General features: G+C 38.2%; 1 protein-coding gene across 11 annotated transcripts in view; it reads right to left on the bottom strand.

Annotated features, from left to right (window-relative positions):
* Nucleotides 1–22873, bottom strand: part of Etv1 (ets variant 1) — a 90402-nt gene continuing 67529 nt past the window's right edge. For 8 of the 11 annotated variants that reach the window (XM_006514965.3, XM_006514968.4, XM_006514964.4 and 5 more), the window contains 5 exons: nt 18196–18264; nt 16256–16324; nt 13374–13543; nt 9096–9197; nt 1–4936 (listed from right to left, as the gene is read on the bottom strand). In XM_006514965.3, the coding sequence (XP_006515028.1) occupies nt 4715–4936; nt 9096–9197; nt 13374–13543; nt 16256–16324; nt 18196–18264 (632 nt within the window). In that variant the 3' untranslated portion in view covers nt 1–4714. The remainder of the gene's footprint in view (nt 4937–9095; nt 9198–13373; nt 13544–16255; nt 16325–18195; nt 18265–22873) is intronic. The other 3 variants (NM_007960.5, NM_001347379.1, NM_001163154.1) reach the window with 1 other exon arrangement.

Below are 22873 nucleotides of genomic sequence, written 5' to 3'. Positions count from 1 at the left end.
TTTTCAATTTCTGGGCTTTTATTTTAGACTTAAATTTTGACCATATTTAGTTTGCTATCACCACATGAATTTCATAATGCTTTCTGAAACTATAATTATAATTTTAATACAACCAAGCAAACTTAAAGAAAATCTTCCCATAGTAACATAATTTTCAAATGGAACTAAGTAAGAATATTGGAGTTCATAAGCGGAAAGAAAACCTACCTTATATATGAATTCTTAAACCACAGCTATTGTATATACATTTTCATTGAGCATTCCAAAACCATCAATATTTTTATAAAGGCACCCACTAATCTAATCAGATTTTTCTTCTTAAACTAGACTTTTCCATATTTTTTAAAGTGTCTAAGTCAGTTTCATTTAATAAAATAAAATAAAATAAAGTCCTAAAAAGAGTAGTTGAGTTCTCATTAAATTTGGTCAGCTTTCCAAAGAACTCAAAAGCAGCCACCCTCTCTCTATCCTCCTAGGCACCACTTATCTATGTCTTTAGTACTGAATGCAACATAAATACCTTTATGGAACTTGACTTCTATGAAATTCTTGTTGCAATTGTCCAACATACAAATCTGCCTTCTTTAAATTGATTCTTTCCATTTTTTGCCTACTTTTAATATCTCTTGTCCATGCCAAACTGCACCTGGAAAATAGCTTATTTGTGTCAGATTTTTTTTAAAAAAAATTAAGGACTCAACTAAGCATTCAATTTTTTTCCAATATGTTTCATCATTATATAATCTGGAAAGGCTGCACAATCAAAAACATGATTCAGTTTGGAACCCTATAATCTGGTGCAAACACTGTGATATCAGTCAAGAAATATTTTTCACTTCAGTATAAAAAGAAATCAAGTCAGTTTTTAGAATTGTTCCTTTAATTAACAAGAGCATATTCTGTTTATTATTCTTACTGATAAGCAGTTATCATTTGCAGATCTGACAATCATAGAGAATGAACTCATTGATGTTAAAGAAATTCTTTGCAAAAACATACTATGGCAGGAGCATCAGATTTAATGGTGCTATTGCTGTTATCACAGGTTAGCTATTTTTCCTACCATAACGTGTTTAACCAGGAGAGGAGGGATATTTAAATCATATAAAGGTTTGATGTGATAATCCAGATGGTTTACTAGAATAGGAGAATTTTTATACTGAGGTACTTTTTTAAAAGTATTTATGCAAAGTAAGGGGAAATTTGAATGGTACATGACAATATCCCTTAGTATGTACTAATCTTAGAACTTTTTTCCATGAATAAATCAATTAGCATTTTGCTCTCTGGGGTCTTTGGCTATGTGGGAAACTGAATAAGACTGAATAAATAGCCTTTCCCAGATCTTCCCCATAGCTACATTATAACCCAAGAACCTATGAATTGTTTATCTGTTAAAAGGTACAAACAGCATAAGTGAGGAGGCTGAGAAGGGGAAGATCAACCTGGGTTTTCTATGTAAACCCTAAATATCATCCTATGTGTTCTTGCAGGAAGCTAGAAAGATCTGTGAGTGCAGAGAAAGGGGCATAAACAGGGAGGCAAAATTGAAATGTTGTTATATAGCCTCAGAAAATGGAAAAAACAAGGCTTCTCTGGAGCCTTCAAAATGAGTTGCTGTTCCTAGCATCTTAGTTTTAGCCCTCTAAGGCTGACTTTGAAATTTTGACCTCCAGGATTGTAAGACAGGACATTTGTATTGTTACTCAAGTCTGAGAAATTTGTTATAGCATCTACAGGAAGCAAGTCTTCTGTGGTTTTAAGAAATACTACATACTCAGTTTTGTGGATTTTGCTTTTGAAGTACCCCTTAAGAAAATAATTTCTCATGACATATTTGGAAGGTAACATCCTTTGTTTAAAGAAATGATTGGATATATGCAGATGTTCAACTAGAGACATCAAACACTAGTAGATGTAGCTTTCCATTTCTTTTATCAAGTTGAAAAAAATGACTACTTTACTAATTCCTATGCTTTGTAGCCAATGCTGTTGAAATACAAAATGCAAGACTCTTGCAAACATCAGGAACTTGATTTTTTTAATCAATCTAAAAAAAGAAAGAAAGAAAGAAAGAAAGAAAGAAAGAAAGAAAGAAAGAAAGAAAGAGAGAGAGAGAGGGAGGGAGGGAGGGAGGGAGGGAGGGAGGGAGGGAGGGAGGGAGGGAGGGAGGGAGGAAGGAAGGAAGGAAGGAAGGAAGGAAGGAAGGAAGGAAGGAAGGAAGGAAGGAAGGAAGGAGAAAGAAAAGGAAGAAATCAGAACATAAAATCTGTTTTTCTACACTTTATGGTGTTATATTTTGAAATTTTTCATATTAGAAATACTTAATGCTAGCTGACGATTTACAGAGTCCATTTAAACACTACCTATTGCAATAAAACATATAGTTTTCCTTATACATCAAAATTAATACCATCCCTCTTTTGATCCGTTAGAGTAAGTCAGAGTCCAAATTTTCCTCTCTGATTGACTAGGACAAGAATATTAAAAGGATAGGGGAAGAACTATAGACAGAGAAAAGGCTCCTGAATATGATTTACATGTCAATCCACACTTAGAATTTTTCTATTTTACCAAGAGCTCAATCTTGGGTGTCTATCCAATAAATACTTCGCTGGTTACTTAGAAAGTCCAAGTGCTGTAAAAAGCCACATGGTCATGGTGGCTGTCCTGATTTTTAAGGCATACTTATCAGCCCATGAAGGGCCAGAAGAAACACATGCAGCACAGTCGAGGGAATCATTTATAGACATCTGCAGGGATCAGAATATTTCTGGAGGATGTGGATAGTGCCCATTTGTGCATGGGGAGAGTAAGTGAAGGGACAGTTATGTTACGGAAACAACTGTGATCTGCAGAGGGTTGGGGGGTGGGGGAAGGATACTGAGGGCTCGTCTTCACAAGTTCTTTCTTGTGCTGGTGAACTGCTTCCCTGGGTTTATTTGGTCTTTAATGGTTTTCTAAGAAATAGTGTTTTCCTATAGGCTCTTTATGAAGCTGTTCTTCCAGAGTAGTAACGAAGTGAACACAATTCATTTTCTTTGCTTGGATCTGGTAAGCAGCTACTCAGGGGGTATTTAGACACCATTTCCTTATGGTTTTCAGAGTGAATGAAACAGCAAGGCACACGCTCAATGCTGTCATTTTCGGATGGACAATAAACCAAACGAACAGCAAACAAAATGAAAACAAGGCAGAAACTTTGAGATTTCAGATCTTTGAATCGTCTTTCGTACAATCTGATCACATTTACAGGTGTGTCCAAAGGAGATGAAGGACAACATCAGTGCCAGCACTATGTCACACAGGAACTTCCTCATATTCTTTAACAGTTCATAAACAATGTTCCATTTCACCAAAAGTTACAAAAGTTTCCCCAGTTTCCTTTAGCAAGCTGAGGCTCACTCTTCGTTTGTCAATGTGCATAGAAGCTGCTTATAGCATAGCAAGGTGGTAAGCTATTTTTTTAAGCCATAAATGGTTTGAGTCATCTATTTTGTCCTGAAATGCTATCTGTAGTTAACTGCATTGCTTATAAATGGTCATAATAAATTCAGCATGAGAGAATATTACAGAAAGGACAGCAGCGGAAGCATTAGCATTATCTAATATTTATATATGTTATCAACAGAACACAGCAGTGAAACATTTAAATGCATATCAATGGGTACCATGTCTAAAAATTACTATAGTACCTATTTAGTGTAGTGGATATTTTTCTTAAAGAGTGCTTGCTGTAACTAGAACAGCATCATATGTGATTTAGTACAGTTAATTCTTACTGATTAAATAATGTATTTATGTACTGAAGATAGTGAAAGGAGACAGGTAATTTTTTTTTCTTTTTCTATTTTTTGCTTCATTGTGATCCCAGCTTTAACACTTAAATGAAGATTCCGAAGGATCATGACATGTCATTATTTAAGTGAGATGGGCATCAACATATTTAAAAGACAGTATTTGTAGTACCAAAACAGCAGGATGGCACCAGATACATAAAATGCTACTGGCCTGTGACTCAGTTGGAGCCAGAGTCCAAAACGGTGGCCCTCATTTACAGTCATGGTGATTACTCAACTTCAGAGAGAATTGCCCACATTTAGGGTTTTCCTCTACAAGTCATCTGTAAAGCATTATGAAACAGAAAGAACAACAAATGCAATTGCTAAATATTTTTTTTTTACAAGAGGTGCAAAACAGTAATTTCTAACATTAAACTGCCATTTACAGTAGATTTTTGTACACCTGCAGAGACTCAGTAATGATGGGGGAAATGCCCAAGGCAAATGGTCTCCAAGAAGATATTTACACAACGTGAAATCAACTGTACCGTAGATACCCAGGGAAAATTATCTTACGTTATTATGAAATCGAACAAATATGATATAGCATCATCATACAGAAAACCTGTAGGACTCCATTCCAAGCCTAAGCAAAAAGGAATCCCTCAGCTCCTTCTGCCCACTCATCCGCCATCTTCCTGTTACAAAGAATGAATGTCTAGATTACTCCCGCCCACCAGCAAATAAAGTGCGCAGTCCATGGCAGACCATAGAATAATGCAACAGGAAAAGCCCCCTTTTGTATTATCATTTAAAAAATAAAGTACAAACAACAGAAATAAAACAAACATCGAAGAGAATTCGGTGATTCTCTGCATCTTGAAAAAAAAAGAGGCGAAGCACGGGGTGCCTTGCTTGACGGGTTACTCATGTTAGTACACGTATCCTTCGTTGTAGGGGTGAGGGTTGCAGCAGCCCCCTTCGGGCATGTAGGTCATGCTCTCATCAAAGTGAGACAGAGGCACTGTGTCCTCTTCGTTGATGTGACGTTCCATGTCCGTCTTCAGCAGTGGGCGCTGGTTATCCGGAAAGGCCATAGAGAAAAGGGCTTCCGGGTCACACACAAATTTGTACACGTATCTTTCTCCAGCCACCTGAGAATATCACAGAAAAGGCCACAGGAGTAAGGGAAAGAGAAACAAACATGAATTAACAGATCAGCAGAAATGGAGGCCAGAAGAGACTATGCAACTAAGTAATAGACACATCTTCATGGGGGAAGAGTCCTTACTTTGTGAAATAAGCCATGCTTCAATGAAGGGAAATACAAAATGTTGAGCTACAGTAATAATTAATTCTAAGAAAAACTAAGAAAATCAGCAGTTGTTTTTGCCTTTTTAACATAAAGATGCATTTACACTGTCATTGGTGGGAGAAAAATCAATGATATAATGTAAGCAATTCACATTGAAGGTTTTTTTGTTGTTATTTGTTTTAAAGGTAACATCTATGCTTTGGAAAATCTCTTTAAGATTTATCTTTCCCTTACTATTATATTTCTACAACTTTCAAGTTTTAAAAGAAAAAAAAATGTGTTTTATTCCTAAGAGTAGAGTAGTGATCACTGATACCCAGGATGCACTGCTTCTTTTTCCTGCATCTTCCTCTGGTACTGTGTACCCTCCATCTAAGAAAGTCCCAAAGATACATAGCCTTATTTAAATGAAGGATGGAGCAGAAGAACATTATCCTGAGCACATCACTTTTTAAAATGAAAGCAAGATACGTTAGATGAAACTTAAGGATGTGTGTAAAGTGTCAAATTGAAGTAAGAGGCGTAAAAAAAAAGTGAAAGGAATCTAAAATACACACTGGGAAGGGAGGAAATGAGAAAAGGAAATGTGTCAAGCGCCTGAAATAAAGGAGATGTAGCACAATTTGTAGAGAAAGACATGCCCCAAACTTAAGTTGTGAAGAGTAATGCTTCTGTAGAAACTGATAAACAATGGAAAGAGAGAGACAGATGTATCTGCCATTAATAGACAACGCTAAGGAACTCAAGACCCAGGGGATCTATGGGGAACAAAGGCAGTTCCCTGTGTGAAGTGTGACAGTGACAGTTCTCTCTCTCTCTCTCTCTCTCTCTCTCTCTCTCTCTCTCTCTCTCTCTCTCTCTCTCTCTGTGTGTGTGTGTGTGTGTGTGTGTGTGTGTGTGTACATAGCTCACAACTTCAGATAGCTGAAACCAATCCACCATCTCCTGTTTCTGTGTCAAAAGGTCTTGCTAGTTGATTTGTGACATGGGGAAGCAGTGTGCTCACAGTTTATAAACTCTCTGTGCATGTTTGGGAGACAAGGAATGACTGCCAAGGAGTCTGCTGCTCTGGACTCAGAGTTAGAATATTTGTTGCCCTGAATTTAAGTAAAAGGAGCCACATTAGAGTCCAAGTAATCTGGATATCTAGAGGTTTGAAAGAGCCAACCCCGAGAGATGTTTATGAATCTGGACATGTTTCTTAAACTGCTCTTCAGTTCCTTGTCTTGTGAAATTGAAACAGGAAGGGCTCCTTGGAAGGCCAGCTGTGATGCATAGAAAAACTCTAGCACAGTTCAAAGCAAATGGAGACACCTAGTTAACTCTCCTCCTTTAGACCTCATTACATACACACATTCACACACACACACACACACACACACACACACACACACACACACACACACAGACACACACACACAGACACACACACGGAATGAAGTAATGAAGTGAGTCCCAAAGTAAAAACCAGGCAGTTTCAGACAAAAGCTGAGATATACAGAATATATCTTAGTTTTGTTTCCGTTCTTCCCTATTTTTCAAACTACTTTCAGGAAACGAAGGTAAAATAAATGCTGTATTCAGCATGCCTCTGAGTCTTCTATAGCCCACTCTGTTTAGTTTGGGGCTACAGAAAAAGAATTGTTTGCTTTAGGGAGTGCACCTGTTTTGTCTGACACGTTTGACATGTTGGGGTTGTCTTCACTTAGAAGCAATGTAATAAGTGAGAACGATTTCATCATGAGGAATTTAAATGTACAATATGCAGCAGAAATCATCAAATATCGTAGGAACTTCTGCTTTCTACTTCCTTCTAGTTTCCTGTGAGGGAACACTTTCATGCTACCTCCATACTTTCCACCCCGTTAAAGCTGACATACAAACAGAGTGAATGATGCCCTCCTTGGTTAGTGATACAGTTGTGGTGTAAGAAGCCCTGTAGGTTATTAGGTAAAGCTAAAGGCAACAGTGAGGTGACAAAACACAGGGATTTTGTGGAGGAACATATCAGAAGTAAACAGGGAGGTAGATCTGTCAAATAAAGCCCAGACAGATATTTAAATTACATTTCAACTTTTAAATTTTCAAGATGGTTCAGCAAGGGTACTTGACACCAAACCTGACAACCAGAATTCGACACCTGGGACCCACAGATTGGAAAGTCAAGCTTGATTACTGCAAGGTATCATCTGACTTGCACACATACACTGGTGGTACACACACACACACACACACACACACACACACACACACACTAAATAAATAAGTAAATAAATAAATATAATAATTTTTTCTAAAATTTGAAGGAGAAGGAATAGGGGTATATTTGACCCAAATAAATTATATTTATGTATGAATATTAAATTAAATAAATAAAATATCAAATATAGATGATAAGCAAAAGAAGCAAACATAATTGTATTATGCAGAATACAAACATTACTATATTAGTATAGTAATACTTAAATATTTTATGTATTGCTTAAGTATTCTAAGCATTGCTACATGTTTAACAAGATGTGCACATATTTTATCTACGAAGTACAATAAACATTTTTCAGCATTCATTTCTATTTCAGAAATATGGAAATTAATAACCATTTATAATGTTTCATTTGCATTAACCCATTTGGTTATTTTTATTTTACTCTTCAGGCTTCTAATTCAACTGCTCTTTTCACACAGCACAAGTGCCTAATTAAGGTTTTAAGCCAATGAGCAAATATGGTCATACAGACTTGAATGTAATTCCCCATTATATATTTTTATGTAATAAAATGGGGAGACACAGAGTTCCTCTGAATAAACTATGCTACAATTTACTTTGCCATGAGGATAGTCGATACCCATAGCAAGAGATATCATGAAACAGGCAGAACATTCTAGAAAGAAGTCTCATAGAAGTCATGAATGTTTCTTAAAATAGCACACTGTGCTTATAAGGAGGCTAAGAGAACTTGCTAAGAGTCTAAGGGGCCCTGATTGGTTACTAGCTACATGCAGACTCCAAGTTTTGCACGTTGGTGTGATAAACAACCTCCCTTCCTAGTACCAAACAGTGGCATCCGCAAAGTCCATTCCATGCAGGATTCATATCTACATGTAGGGCTATATAAGCCACAGACCACACAAGGCTGAAGGAAATAATAACAAATATCCAAATGTTTTATCTTCATATATTCATTTATTCATGGCCTCCTTTATAAATGTTATATTTTAAGTACATTTTATCTTTATCCATGTTTTTGTATTTTATGCAAAAGAACTTTTAAATATTAAAAGCTCATTTGAATTAAAATATATTGAACTTTGTTCTATGAACCAAATAAGATGAAACATTTATTTCAGGCAAGTAGTTTGGGATAGTAAACTGTCAAGTGATGAGATAAGGCAAGATATCTAGCAAGAAAAAAAATTTTTTTTCTTTTTCTAATAAGAACAAGGGCTGCCTGAGTGTTTTAAGAACCAGAACAAGAGATCCGGGTGGTGGTGGCGCATGCCTTTAATCCCAGCTCCTGGGAGCAGAGGCAGGTGGATTTCTGAGTTCAAAGCCAGCCTGGTCTACAGAGTGAGTTCCAGGACAGCTAGGGCTCTGTAGGGAAACCCTGTCTTAAAAAACCAAAGGAAGGTAGGGGCAAAAAAGAAATAGAACAAGAAAAAAAAAACAAGCATTTCAAAAATGTGTGACTCTGAGGTACAATAAAATTACAGCCTTTAGAGACCTGGAGATCCAGTATCAATACTGAAATTACCTGTTTACCATGTGTAGCAAAGTGAAAGCTTCCAGAAAGATTGTCATTTGGTAGATACCACTATACATTTATGTCCAATGTCCATGAAGTTATAAATAGAGTCCTGATATCCTAAGCAGGAGCCAAGTTGTGTCAGCATGGGGGAAAGCCTGACTGAAGCAAAGCCCTGATAATGTGCTCTCTAAAAATATGACGTGGAGACCAATGGGCACCGTCACAGTGAGCTTTAATGAATCATCATCTCACCTTTTGCATGATTCCCTTCTCATAATAATAGCGGAGAGAACGACTAAGTTTGTCATAGTTCATCGCCGGCCTGTTCTTCTGAATGCCCCAACGCCGGGCCACCTGCCACCAAAACAGAATCCTATTGTTAGTGCTGAGTCTTAAACTGGCTTACACACTTAGACACACACACACACATACACACACACAAAGAGGAGAGAGAGAGAGAGAGAGAGAGAGAGAGAGAGAGAGAGAGAGAGAGAGAGAGAGAGAGAGTTCATAAATATATGACTTCTAAACGCACCTTTCAAATCTAAGGCATAAAGAAAGAGCAACAGCAACAGCCTTCATGTTGTGAATTCCCTGTGTCCTGGTTTAAACCAGGCTTACAGTTCTCTCTTTTCAACGTCACAATAGGATCCTTTGTCACCATTGTTTTGGATAGAAATTAAATGGAAATAAGGGAATGTGTTTGCATCACGAAAGAACAGACTGTGCAATTCACCAAAATGAGGCAGATTTTCCCTTCTGCCATACACTAGCAGTCTTTTCCTTCCTGAACTTTCAGACAAAAAAAAAAGAAAAAGAAAAAGAAATCCCAGATTAGGAACTGCTTAATGATCCCTTTGTAAAGGTGTTCTATTGCATTTGTTAAAAAAAGAAAGAAAAAAAAAAAGACTCTGCTCAGATTGTATGAAGAAAGAGTGACCAGCAGCTGGCAGTGAGGCAGCAGGGGGAACAGTATGCCAATTAATAAGCTCAAGTACAAATAATTGTTGCCTAAATCAGCATCTAAGAAAACTATAGCCAACCCCAAACTGGAAAATTAAACTCATTTAGGAAACATTAATTGGATGCTAAAAATAAGGCGGAAGTGGAAAAGTCACCATGTATATGAGTCTTTTCCTTTTAAAGCAGAATGTCCACAGTGTGGCTTTCATAAAGGTCTCAGAAGGGTTTCAAATGTGACGGTCATAGAGATGGATGTGGTTAGGACAGAGCTTTCCAACAGAGCTTAAAACCACTTCTCCTTCCCAATGGCACCACTCCACTTCACCATCACGCTGGGCTGACGGAGGCATACAGAGAGAGGAGCCTGTTTCTCTCACCCCAGTGCAGTCTAGATCTCATTAAGCCTCATTCTTTGGTAGTCTGAGGAAAGATCATGCTCAGCCTGAGCAAGCCCAAAACAGAGCATGAGCCTTTGTTTCCTCAAAATTCCAAGTTATGTCCTATCAACAAAAAGAGTCCTGAGAATCATCTCTCTGCTCGTGTCTTCCCTTGGTTAGCAGCAATCTGTCACCCACACCCCACCCCACCCATCTTTAAGTAGTTTGTGTTTTCGAAATGAACAAATAATCATGTTGAATCACATGGATTGGTGTACTGTTCTGTGAGTAGTGATACGATCGAGCAGAAACAAAACTATTCGTTCAAGCCAGCAGTCAAAGGGGAGAACACATCTTAATTTTCCACAATCTTTACAGTAAATGCTCTAAGCAATAGTGAATGCAGCAGGGACAGGTGCCAAAATGAAAGGAAAGCAAGCCAGGCATGGTGAGGTGTGTTGGAAATTCCAGTACCTGGGAGCTGAATATGAGACTAAGACTATAGCAGGAGATTATGAGTTCTAGACCACCCTGGGCTATGAGACCCTGAAATGAGGAACAGAATGGAGATGAGGGATAGACTATGAAGGAAGAAAGGAAGGAAGAAAGGAGGGAAGGAGGGAAGGAGGGAAGGAGGGAGGGAGGGAGGGAGGGAGGGAGGGAGGGAGGGAGGGAGGGAGGGAAAGAAGAGGGGAGTTTTGTTTTGTTGGGGTTGTTTTCTAGGTTTTTTTTTTTTAAGTAAAATCCTTCAAAAGTGTAATGAAGGCTATCAGTTGCTCAATAGAGATACCAAGTTGTGTCCTAGCCACAAAAGCTCGCAAGTGTGAAAAATTCTGTTAAGCAACAGTTCCTGAAAAACAGCATTTACCAATTAGTCTTTATTAGAATTTGCCATTTAAGAGTTCTCTTCAAAATTAAAAGGCAATGAACTTTAAGGCACCATAGAAGTCTCTGGAGAGGGACAGAACTGCTGTGAATACCTTAAGAGAGTCTGCTTCTTATAATGCCAATAGATTCTCAGCACTATGGATTATTAGTCTGTATGTAAAGAAAGTCTGTTCTTAGACATATTTTGTGTCACAATTGGCACAAACGTAAGGTAAAAATAGACAACAATATGTGTATATAATGTAGACAAAAGGGTCTAAAATTAGCAGGAAGCCTAAATAGGTTCCAGGCAGTTAAAAAACTACATCCACTTGGTTCCCCCTAAGTACCACTAATGCCATACATACAATCACTCAAAGTTAAGGAACGGTTTTTAACATGGACTCTCAAAATGAAAAGAAGACTTTCTCATGTCTTACTTTAGATAGGAGCACACAGGGAACAGTGTCTTGGCATGCGTTTTCGCTGCCAGTGACATTAAATGAATCAGTTTAATACTTTAAGTATAACTCTATTTTATTATATTAATAAATACATTTTTTTGGTGTTAGTGTTTGAACTCAAGGCTAGCACTGCACCAGTGACCTGTATCTTCCAGCCCATCAAATTACTTTGGAAGGTCATGCTTAGCTATGGGACAGTGAGCCTGGGGTCTGACAATCTGACTGCCCTGATGTTCAACTAGCTCGAGCGTCAACAAAAGACCATGGTTGAATCTAGCAAGGGTCTTGCTATGTTAAAGAGTGTTTCTGGGAAAAATTGCCTAGGATGATTGACTAATTTGTAAGTAATATACCATTATCTCAGATACCTGAAAGAGAGAGCTGTGTTTGCTATTGGTATCCAAGCAGACAGAGCAGATAAGCATGGCAGACTCGGAATTTCAATCATTATAATTTATACTGACATGTGAAAGATGAGAAAATAAGTCCTGTGAGTTGAACAGTATGGTAGCTTCCAAATCCTCACTCATGGATTGTGGTGCTCATCACGGAAAGATTTGTTATGTAGTGGAGACTAGAGAGGACCTGTGGGGCCACACAGACTAAAATAATTCAAGAGTTCTTTCCAAAGAAGAAATCAGAAGAAACATCATGATCATTGTTTGATTATATGATTGTTAAGAATGAAGTAGGCACCAATAAGAAATAGACTATTTAACATTTTCAGGGTTTTTTTTGGCTGTGGGGGTATGTGGTATATACATATATGAGCAAGGTTGATGGCAGGTGTCTTCCTCAATCAGTCTCGACCAAGCCTTTTCAGATAAGATCTCTCATTAAACATGGAACCATGCTGATTCAGCTAGACTAGATGGCCACTGGGTCCCCAGGATCTTTCTGTGTCTGGCCCTAGTGGGCTGGGATCAACTGCTATGCTTGCACATGGCTTCCTGGGACAGAATTGAAGTCCTCATGCTTGTGCAGAGGCACATTAGTTACTGAGCTGTCTTCTCAGGCCCCTAGGGATTCCCAGATGTGGAATAAAAGCATAGGGAACATGTAGTGCCTATTGCACAATTCCTAGTGAGCTTGTCAACATTTGAAAGTAGTCAACTGACTGAATTATTGAGTCTTGTTATTGATTTTATGCATCTGTGACAGCAAAGTGGATGAACTATCAATTGTATGAAACAGATGTGATGTTGTATCTTTCTCACATTTAAATAATAAGAAAACTCAGAATGTGTTGGCATTGACTGGTCACCTAGTCAGATTCTCCATTCTTCTCTTCAGACTCAAACACATAAATACCATAGGCTGCTAAATAGATATAGTCACTCACTCACAGAATGTTGTCTCTCCTGAGTGGCTCGAACATTACTGATATTATTCAGTAATGTCTCTTGTCCTAACACATATGACAAATGTAAAGTGTTCTGTTTCTGCTCAGTTTATTTTAATTGCAGGTGGAGGAAAATGCCTGTTTAAATGACACAAAGCCACATTGAACTTCTCCAGTCCAAGTCTAGCTTTGATTATTAAAATCATGCATTCCCATCACGGTAAAGAGCTCTGTGATTATTCTGTTAGGCATCGTTAGCCTATGTTGCCAGCAGGATAATTTTGTGGTTCTTCCCTTCCATCATTGAAGTGCATCTACAGGAAATCAAAGTTTCTTTATAGTCACATGGGGCTCTAAATATCTTAGAAAATTTAGACACCCAAACAATTAGCAACGGTTTTCCCACTCCTGAGTATTTGATGTGTGTTTGGTGTGAAGCCTGTCCTCTACTGCAAAACTAGTCCTCTGAACAGATGTTTACTGTTCAGATTCCTACTCAAAATCTACTTAGACTAACCTCTTCGGGCTCAATCAGTTTAAATTCCATGCCTCGTCCAGTCCAGGCAATGAAATGAGAATTTGAAGGGTCATCCAGAAGAGCTACCAAAAACTGCCAGAGCTGGAGGGATCCTCGCCTCTGGTACGTGGGTCCTTCCCGGTACATTCCAGGCTCTTGCTTAATGTCCCCTACATTTAAAAAATAAATGATTATAAGCACGATTATGCCGTCTGTGTAAAATTTACACCAAATCAATCATGAAAATTGCTAAACACAATCACTTCATCGTGGTTGTAAACAGCACCGTTACATACAGATTTAAAATAATCAAATGATTAAAAGCAAACCAATACATACAAACTTGTGGACAACGTAACAATATGTATTCTCACTAATACAAATGTACACCGGTAAGGAATATGTTCATAATCATCATTTGCTTCTAACAACCTGGTCTAACTGTCTATCCTTCCCTCGTGCCTTTACAAGCCATCATGCCCAATCATGCTTGTTTGCTTCATTAAATGCTGCTTCTCTGGCTCTGACTAACACTAAGAGAAGAGTAATCAGCTTCAAGCTCTGGGCATTTTACTCGTATCAGTTAATTTCTACAAACTGTAATTTGCAAATACTTTATTGACCTGCATATGACCGACTACTGAATATCTCAGTGAGCATATTTCAAGGTAAATTTGGTAATATCATAAACTCTGTGTGGCCTGTGCTTTGTATGAATTAGGAAGCTCTCTCTTGCGGGAGTCAGTGGCAGCAGTGGCAGCATTCCACCTACTGCACCTTCCTCCAGAAGCCACTCTTTGTCACTTGGCAATAAATAAAACAACATTCCTGATGAACAAAACTTACGTGTGTTTTGCTTATTTAATTTTGTTTGTTGGTCTTTTTTTTTTCTTAAAAGCCAATTTTACATGGTATATAACAACACATTCTGTAAAATAGATTTTTTTAGGCAAAGAAAAAAAAATGTGCCGCCTTTACCTCCTATGGCATAGAAAAGTGTCTAGCATGAGTACTGGCGTTAACTCTCACTTTCCTGTTCAACTGTCTTAGCTCAAAGCAAAAGAAAACAAAACAGAGCCATTGATGTTCTGAGCACTGCTCATTTCCTTCCAGCTCCAGCCATGCTTCTCAGAACTGTATGGGCCTACCTGCACTGGAGACTGACAAGCTAATGCCTACAGATCGCTCAGGGTCAGTGTGTGAATTTTTCTTCCTGGTTGAAGAAACAATTCAGGAAGCATATATTCACCTGCCTCTGTTCATATTAAGTGTGGACTACAAAATAAATGTAAATCACAAGCTCTCTAAAAATTTCTTGTAGTTGTTAAGTAGAAATACACCTTGTCACATGATCAGGAAAAAAAAACCAATACTTTAAAAGGCACACAAACGCACACACCAACATTCAGTCAACAGCCACTGACAAAGGGTGATTTGCATTTGTTCTTAACAAGGTGTCTGCGTGTTCTGTTCATCTAAAGTCAGTTTTATTTATCTCAGACTTTTCCTTCTAGTACTTAATTTTTTTCATGGAGGCAAATATATATTGAACATAAATATGTATAATATAAAGTTAAATAACAGTGAAAGACAGGGAAGAAGGACAGCCAGCTCCGTAGGCACTAGCATTCTGTTTTGCCACAGTTTTCAGATAGCCTCCCTCCTTGAATGCCCTTACTGAGCTTAAGATTATTTAAGATGCAAAACTCACAATAAATGAAAGGAAGAAAGGACAGTCCAGAAAGCAAGTTTTAAGCTCCATGTCCACAGAAAGAGCCACATTTAAGAGTTGTGATGCTGTGCTGTTAGTGGCAGCTAACACAACTCATGCTGCTGAAACCGAAGTGTAAATATTGTAGAAGAAAACAAAAAAAAGGGACCCCCTTTGGGGTTTCAACTCCATGACCTTTAATAAATTGAGCCATCGTAAGGAAGGCTAAGGAAATAGATTTTCCTAAAACTCACCATCCTTCCCAAAAGCTACGAGAGCAGCAAGAAGCTTAGGAGCTAAGCCCTCAAGAACTAATTATGAGATTGAAGAGAAATCTGAGCATGCACTTTGCTGTTTAAATAATGACAATTAAAACCTCTGAGAGCGCCCAAGTCATTACAGCCTAGATCCCCAAAGTTTTTGCAATCAGCTAATCAGAGGGCCCCTGCTCATTTCCTGTTTGACAATCAAAGCAGGAACTATGGAGACCACTCCGAAGAACCACTAAATGAATTAACTGTTCACTTTTTCCCAAAGCTTCCTTGTAAATGTCAGCTTTTGCCACTATGCTTGTCAAGAAAAGAATACTCTATCTAGTTTGACGATGTTTTCTAATATCGGGGACCTATTCGTTGTACTAGCAAGAGATATTTAAAAGGTAATGAGTTCCTAAGTTCCTTTTAAGCAATTACAACATAATGCTACATTAGTAATGTACATCTTCCTTGGTGGGGTGTGGGGGCAAGCAATCAGTAGACTCAATGGGCAGTTATGTCGTTCCTGTGCTCCATAATGCATCTTTTCATGAACAATAAAAAGAAAGGGCCTGCATTAGTCATCGGTGCATCCACAGTAGCATGCTTTCTGTTCTGCTTTGTTAATTACAGGATCGGCTTTCAGTAAATCTCAAATAACAAGCTGCATGTGCTCCGCAGGGCAGTGGAAAGATGCCCTGCTCAGCACAGAGCACAGCAACAATGCTGATCTTCTCTCCCGTCTCCAAAAAAGGAACCTAAGAGGTCAGTCAGGGGAGGAGGAAGGACTGCACAGCCCTGAGGGTGGGACAAATGGTGTGTATAAGAACCCCCTAAGTACAAATGTTAACTGCTTTCAGAAAAGGAAAGAGTGGTCTCCGCTCATAAAGTCAAAGTGTAAAGCGAGAGAAACCCACCATCGAACTTCTCCGGGACCACACAGGTGTCATCATAGAACTGCCTGGGACCCTTCTCAAACATGCAGCCTGTGGAAGGAAAACAATATGTATCATTAATGGGAGAATATGAAATTATGCTCAAAGGTTCTTCAGCCACCACTGACACACACACACACACACACACACACACACACACACACACAATGTCTTGAAACGGACTCCGTCTCCTTCTAGCCATTTGATATTTGAGACATTAGTTTGGCTCTTTGCCTCCATCTATCAAGTGGGTATAAGAGTGGTAGAGCTAGTGTGAGTACAGAATGATTTTCATGCACTCCAATTTAGAGGGGCGCCATAGCACAGTGATACATAAACGTCAGAGATGTATAACTGCTGACCCTAAGCAGAGACCTCACAAAAATCCCATCAAACCTATGCTTAATAATGCATCATTTTATTTCCTGGCTTCTTCTTTGTTTCATTATTCAAGAGAGGGACACCAAAGCCAATTTCTGGTCTTGTTCTTGCACTCTGAAACACATTTAGTCTACCGTTTACTTCATTACAGAAATATCTTGGAAAGCTAACATTATCATTTTGAAATATTTTTTATTATACTGTCTACACACATACACGAGCATGCACATGTATGTGTGCACACAGTGTGTATACATGTGGGTGGGTGTGTGCTCTCATGCGTGTGCATGGATGTGTGCATGTGTTTTGTGTTCATGGAAGTCACAGCATGGCCCTGAAGGTTGGAGGGCAGCTTGTGGTTTCTCCTTCCACCATGTGAATTTGTGGATTGAATTAAATTTGCAAGGCTTGGTGTTAAGCAAATCCACCCATGAGGTCATCTCCTCAGCTCCATCTCATCATTAATAGGCTAGAGAGTAAGAGAGAGGATGTTATTGTTTTGTTTTGTGCTATAACATAACTCACCTCATAGAAAAAGTAAAAATAAATTAATATCTTCTAATAATGCCTTTTTTCTCTCACATATATTTTATTCACCTAATTGTCACCTTTGCTTATAGGAAGAAATTTCATACAATTCAACCATAGCAAGGTTCTCTATGGTAGGTTTATAATATTAATAACATCGGCAAGAATAACCACACTGCATTGGTGCAAAGCTTTTCCTCTCAAGTATTTTAGATGTACTGTCTTTTGCTATCAGTAAATGTCTATTAATATCATTCATATAAAATCATGAATACTAATCCTAACTGAAAAGGTATTATCTATGGCAATTTTATTGAAGAAACATGCACATAGTTCCAGGAATCCTTCAGTAGAGATAATTTCCAGATAATCATTTCTTGTCTCTTAGGTTGCAGATGTCAAAGTCTATTAGAGCAGAGTATTCTATTGTGGTTACCTAGAATAAAAATTCTGTCTCTACACAGCTTATGTGAACCCATTCTTAATAATTGCTTTTCCAAAAGGTACAAAATTCAGGACAGTGAAAGGCAAAGTCACACTACCATGTTTTACTTCAAAGTATGACTTAGGCTTATAAGACCATAGCTCAATATTTTCCAAGATGCCTGTCGGTAGAGTGCGATAAGGTGGGTAATCTGGAAGGAGCTGTTTCTAGTTGACAGAGTGCAAGTTGCTGGCAGAACACAGCTATGGGTGTGGACAAGACTCATGCTCACAGCAAAATACAAGCCACTAAGATGGGAAACACTATCTTTTCATCTTCCAACGATAGAGCAGGGTCTGTGCTTGCTTATGTCACCTTGCTGGGGACTAAGCCCATGGCCTTGGGGACATTGGTCAAGCACTCTGCTGTTACTCATCTTCTATCTCCCCAAACAATATTATTTTATATATGTTTTAGGAACATACCTGCATTTTCCCAAGGCACACAATGAATGAGTAAGTAGACCCATATTTGGAATATCTGATTACTTTTAATGTTATTTATAAGCAATCTTATAAAATGAACTTAACTTCTGTTCTGCTTGGATGAGCCAGGAAGCCTTCTTGCCTCATATAAATGGAGTGGCAGCTAGGCACTTCTGAAAGAGGAAACAAAATGTGTCATAGAAAGGCACATTAGAAAGGAAGAGCAGGTAAAATACACAGAACAGCACAGAAATATCAAGAGCACCAATGATCAAGTCTGTCAGAATGTGGAAAACATTTTCAGTGGGGCCTCCAAGTACGTAAAGCTAAATGGATCATAGGAGAGGCTAAATCTCTTCAATAAGCAAGTCAACACGGTTTTACCAACTCACCTTTGCTGAAGTTCAGCAATACCATATGGATGGCACACTAGCATGTTTAAGGGCAAGTGGAATGAATTTATATATCTCTCAGTATTTTCTCTATGCCCAGTGCTAAATGGTTCAGACATGGGTGACTTCATGAATACTAGACAGAAATTACTAAGAAAAGACAGAATAATTAAACCTCATAAATTATCTTGATAATTTTGAACTGTTTTCCTCAGATAATAGCATGTCTGGCCTTTCATTTTTATTAAGAGTATAGATCATGTTCAAAGCCTATGAAAGGACAGTACATAATAAGCAGTTTCACAATGCCTGTCCCAGGAAAGACTCTCCTACAAGGCCAAGAATTCTGGAAGAGAAAGCAAAGGGCTAACTGTGGGCCTGGCTCAGGTGCTGACTCAGAACTGACCATGCTCAATGCTTTTGACACAGGAAAATGAAATAAACACAGAGCAGGAGACAATGGATCAAACATCAAGTCCTTACAAACTGCATAAATTTCCACAAACCTTTCTTTACTTGGATTGCTATAGAATAAAGGGTTGAGAGATGGTCCCTGGCATCTACTACAGCTCTCTAGTTCCTAGTGAAATGAAGAGATTCATTCTGAAACCAGAAGCAGATGTATGGCAGCCCCCAATAGAAAGCCCTCCCCATATTTTAGAAGTCTCTTCTTCTGAGCTCCAATCCCTAGTTTTTAGTACTTCATTTTAGAGCACTTTCCTTAAAACTAATTCTTCAAAACAGAAAGTTTCAGGTTCCCTATTCTTGAATGCATTAATGTTTAAGATCAAGCCAATTAGATCATCTGTATGTTTTAGTAAATTTTTTTAGCAACATTAAAAAAAAACTAAAGGTGTGCCATAAATGTACTATTTAATGAAAAATACTCCCACTTTCCCACTCTGTAATTAAAATACACCATTCTTAAGGATTGAATTTAAAAACCCTTGTCTCTTCAGACCTATTTATCTACACACTCCTTGTAACAATGGGTAATCAGTATCTATTATTTGGCTTGGTTTTCCCCTTGGTCTAGAATTTTTCATTTTCAATGTCAGTATTTTTTAGGGAGGAGTCTGGTGACAAATAATAATTTTTTGTACTAATGTCAACAAAAATATGAGCAATTTTTACCATAAAAATATTTTAACCCATATGGGTTTAATCTAAAAGATCTTTCCAGTCAGCCACACTTCTAACATTTTAAAAAGTATGGATTTGGTAGTAACCACCTATAATCCTAGTATTCAGGAGGCTAAGGAAGAAAGATTGTGAAGTTGAGGCCAGTCTGAATTACACAGAGACTCCGTTTCAGAAACAAAAGCAAGAAAACCAATTAGAGCCGAGGCAGTAAGAGGCTGGGCAGGTAGCTCTGTAGTAGAACCCTTTGCACACCATGCACGAGTCCCTAGGTACAATCTCCAGCATCAAAAAAAAAATTAAATACATAAAATGAAAGTACATAATAAATCGTAGGTTACATGATGAAGATAGTGTGAAACTTAAACACACACACATTTTTCTATAACGTGGTCCATATAATTTATTACATAGAACATAATTCTGACTCTATGAAGGTAAAGTGCCTCTCTTCCTGGTAGTATTGATAATTGGCCGAATAGTTAGCAAGCCACTTTACCCCAACTTCAAACTAATGACCAAGCTTCACATTAATTTTTAATGTTATTCTGATCTATTGCCAGGCAAAAGGTCCCTCAAAACAGCTGGGCCTGGGAAGGGACAGTGTTAATGATTGCAGGCAGTGCAACAGCTGCTCAGAGGCAAGCCTTTCACTATACTGATGCCACCACTCCACAAAAATTCTCTGACGGCTACACACCTGGGGTACGGCTGTAAAAAACAGCTGGCAGCTCTGGAGGAAGCTAGAGGAAAAGACAGAGGCTGAAGTCTATTCCATGTTGGTGTGGCTAAAGATACACTTTCCATCCCGAGGGGAAAAAAGGGGGGGCTAGGAGAACACTCAAACATTTCCGAGGAACCCAGAATTCAAGGCGGAAGGATACCCAGAGAATGTTCTAACATGGTGTAAAATTACCGTACTCTGGGAAAACCAAACAAGAGCGTCGAAGATACTCTATGCACAGCTAGTCTAATCCTGCGTCTAGAAAGCAGTTGCTCCCTCTGTTGCTTCTCTCCCACTGTGATGTTCTTCGAGAACTGTAGCTCTTCATCTCCATGTTTTAAATAGGTATCTCTAAAATCTAAATTTATTTCAAAATCAGTAACACATAATAGGGCTGAGGCCAGGATCTTCATTACAGTTCTCCAAAGAACAACGTGTGATTTACATTTTTACAAGGATATGAGTGGCAATTTATGGAGAAAAGTGTGCTTTTCCAATTCTTACCATTTACTACATGAGAGCAAATAAAATTAACAACTAATATTTTAAAGGCAAGACCTTGGCTAGCATTTTGAAATCTACTCTGCCCTTAAAATGAATGCCATTTATATAGTCCAGAGAAGCCAGATTGGTTTTTTTTTTTTTTTCCTTTTTAAATAAAGGACAGGGCTAGGAGGTTTATTCACATAGAATAACTAAAGTCATGTTATTCTAAAGTGATAACAGTTAATTTATGACTATCAGAGTGGGTCAGACTCTAATCAAATTGTAGAAACATTTCCAAAGTGATTATTCAATCAAATGACTAACATGGTTAATTAGGGGCCGTAAACATTGCTCTGAAGTTCATCAAAGTAATGACTCGCCCAGAAAAATTACTGCTAATTAAATTGCCTGCTGCTTTCATTTCTACCTTATCTAATAATAAAAAAAAAAAAGTACAACTGGTGCGATTTGGCATTACATTTGAACTTTTGCTAAACGTTCCACTAAGAACCAAACTGGCTAAGTGGTGACTTCAAAGGTAGACAATGGGTGACAGGGATGCAAGTGTCGCTGTGCAGAGCCTTCCACTTTACTTGTGGAAGAAAGTACAATGCAAGAGTAACAGTCAACTGTAGAATCTCCTCTGGAAACATGCTAGGATGGCGAGACATTAATATCATCTTCTCTGGTAACCTCTGGTTATAATTATAGGATGACCAGCGCAACCCAGTGATTGCCAATGACCACAATGTCACCTACTAGGTGCACATTCAAGTATGAGGTCTCTCATTTTGTGGGAGTGTAGCTTTGTGTAGGTTGGTTAACAGCTCTTTCTTCAACCTTCTCCTCTGTAAAATGGGAGTGCTACTGAGACTTTTCAAAGGGTTTTTAAGAGGAGCATATGGAGTAAGTTGTATGTAATATTGCCCCTTTGGTAAAGCTGCCCAGGTCAGTACTGTGTTTTCCAGCAGAGCTTTGTATTGTTAGGCAAAGGGAGAAAGCAGCTCTTTTTAGTTTCCTGTACTGTACATGTATCTTGATATGAAGTGATACTTCATCTAAGCATACACAGACAGTAAGAATTTAGGATATAAATACATATTTTAATATCTTAATTCCCTGTTCTTAAGTCTCATGATTCACTAGTTGATTTGCTGGTTACTAGTGAAGTTACTCTGGAATAGTCTCTGTAAATTTATCTCTTAATCTATGGTATCTAAAAATACATCGATTGAACAGTCATCACAAATTTGTGATTAAGCTAGAGTTTCCATCAGACATTTTAAATACTCAAGGATCTCTCTTTGAAATTCATTTTTTCCCCAATATTAACCCTTGTCGTTTGTTCTTAAATAACACTGGTCTATAAAGTTTAAAAATCAGTCTATAAATTGGATTATATAAATTGAATTTAGGACAAAGGATTTTTAGTGCTGTAAGAAACTTGTGGATCAAAGCATTCTAAAACACGATATTAGTGTTGACCAAATCAGCTCACAGAAATCACAACGTCTGTAATTTGTTACAGATGAGCTCTTGTGGTGATGAAAGCTGACCTAATATGCTGTAAAAATTCAAAGCAGCACAGTGGTGCTGGCAACTCCAGGCTTGGATGACGTATGGGTGGAGTCAAGAACAAAGAATGCTAACTCTCCGAACTGCACTGTTGGGTTAGGCTTCATGAAGAATCACTACTAAAGGTATCATACCTGAAGTGATACCATCTCAAGATACATGTGCGAGAAACTTTGAAAAGAGCTGCTTCTCCCTCTTTGTCTAACAATGTAAAAGCTGAACTGGAAAATACAGTTTGGATCTGGGCAGCTTTAGCAAAGGTTTGACCACGAAGTACAGCTCTGAATTTGCACATGTCATATGCCAGGCACTCCTTTGATTTGCATAGTTGATGCTCAGTTGTACAAAATGAAAATTCCCCTTTGGCTATCATTTGTCTAAGCCTCCAAAAGGTACACCAGGCTCAGACAGGAAAGATTTGTCATGCTCATCTAGGGCAGTTTTAGTGGTGGCTGAAACTGCTTT

The sequence above is a fragment of the Mus musculus genome, chromosome 12 (assembly GCF_000001635.26).
Source record: "Mus musculus strain C57BL/6J chromosome 12, GRCm38.p6 C57BL/6J".
Classification (NCBI taxonomy): domain Eukaryota; kingdom Metazoa; phylum Chordata; class Mammalia; order Rodentia; family Muridae; genus Mus; species Mus musculus.
The sequence above is the reverse complement of the archived record's forward strand: the minus strand, read 5'-3'. Positions and strand labels throughout refer to the sequence as shown.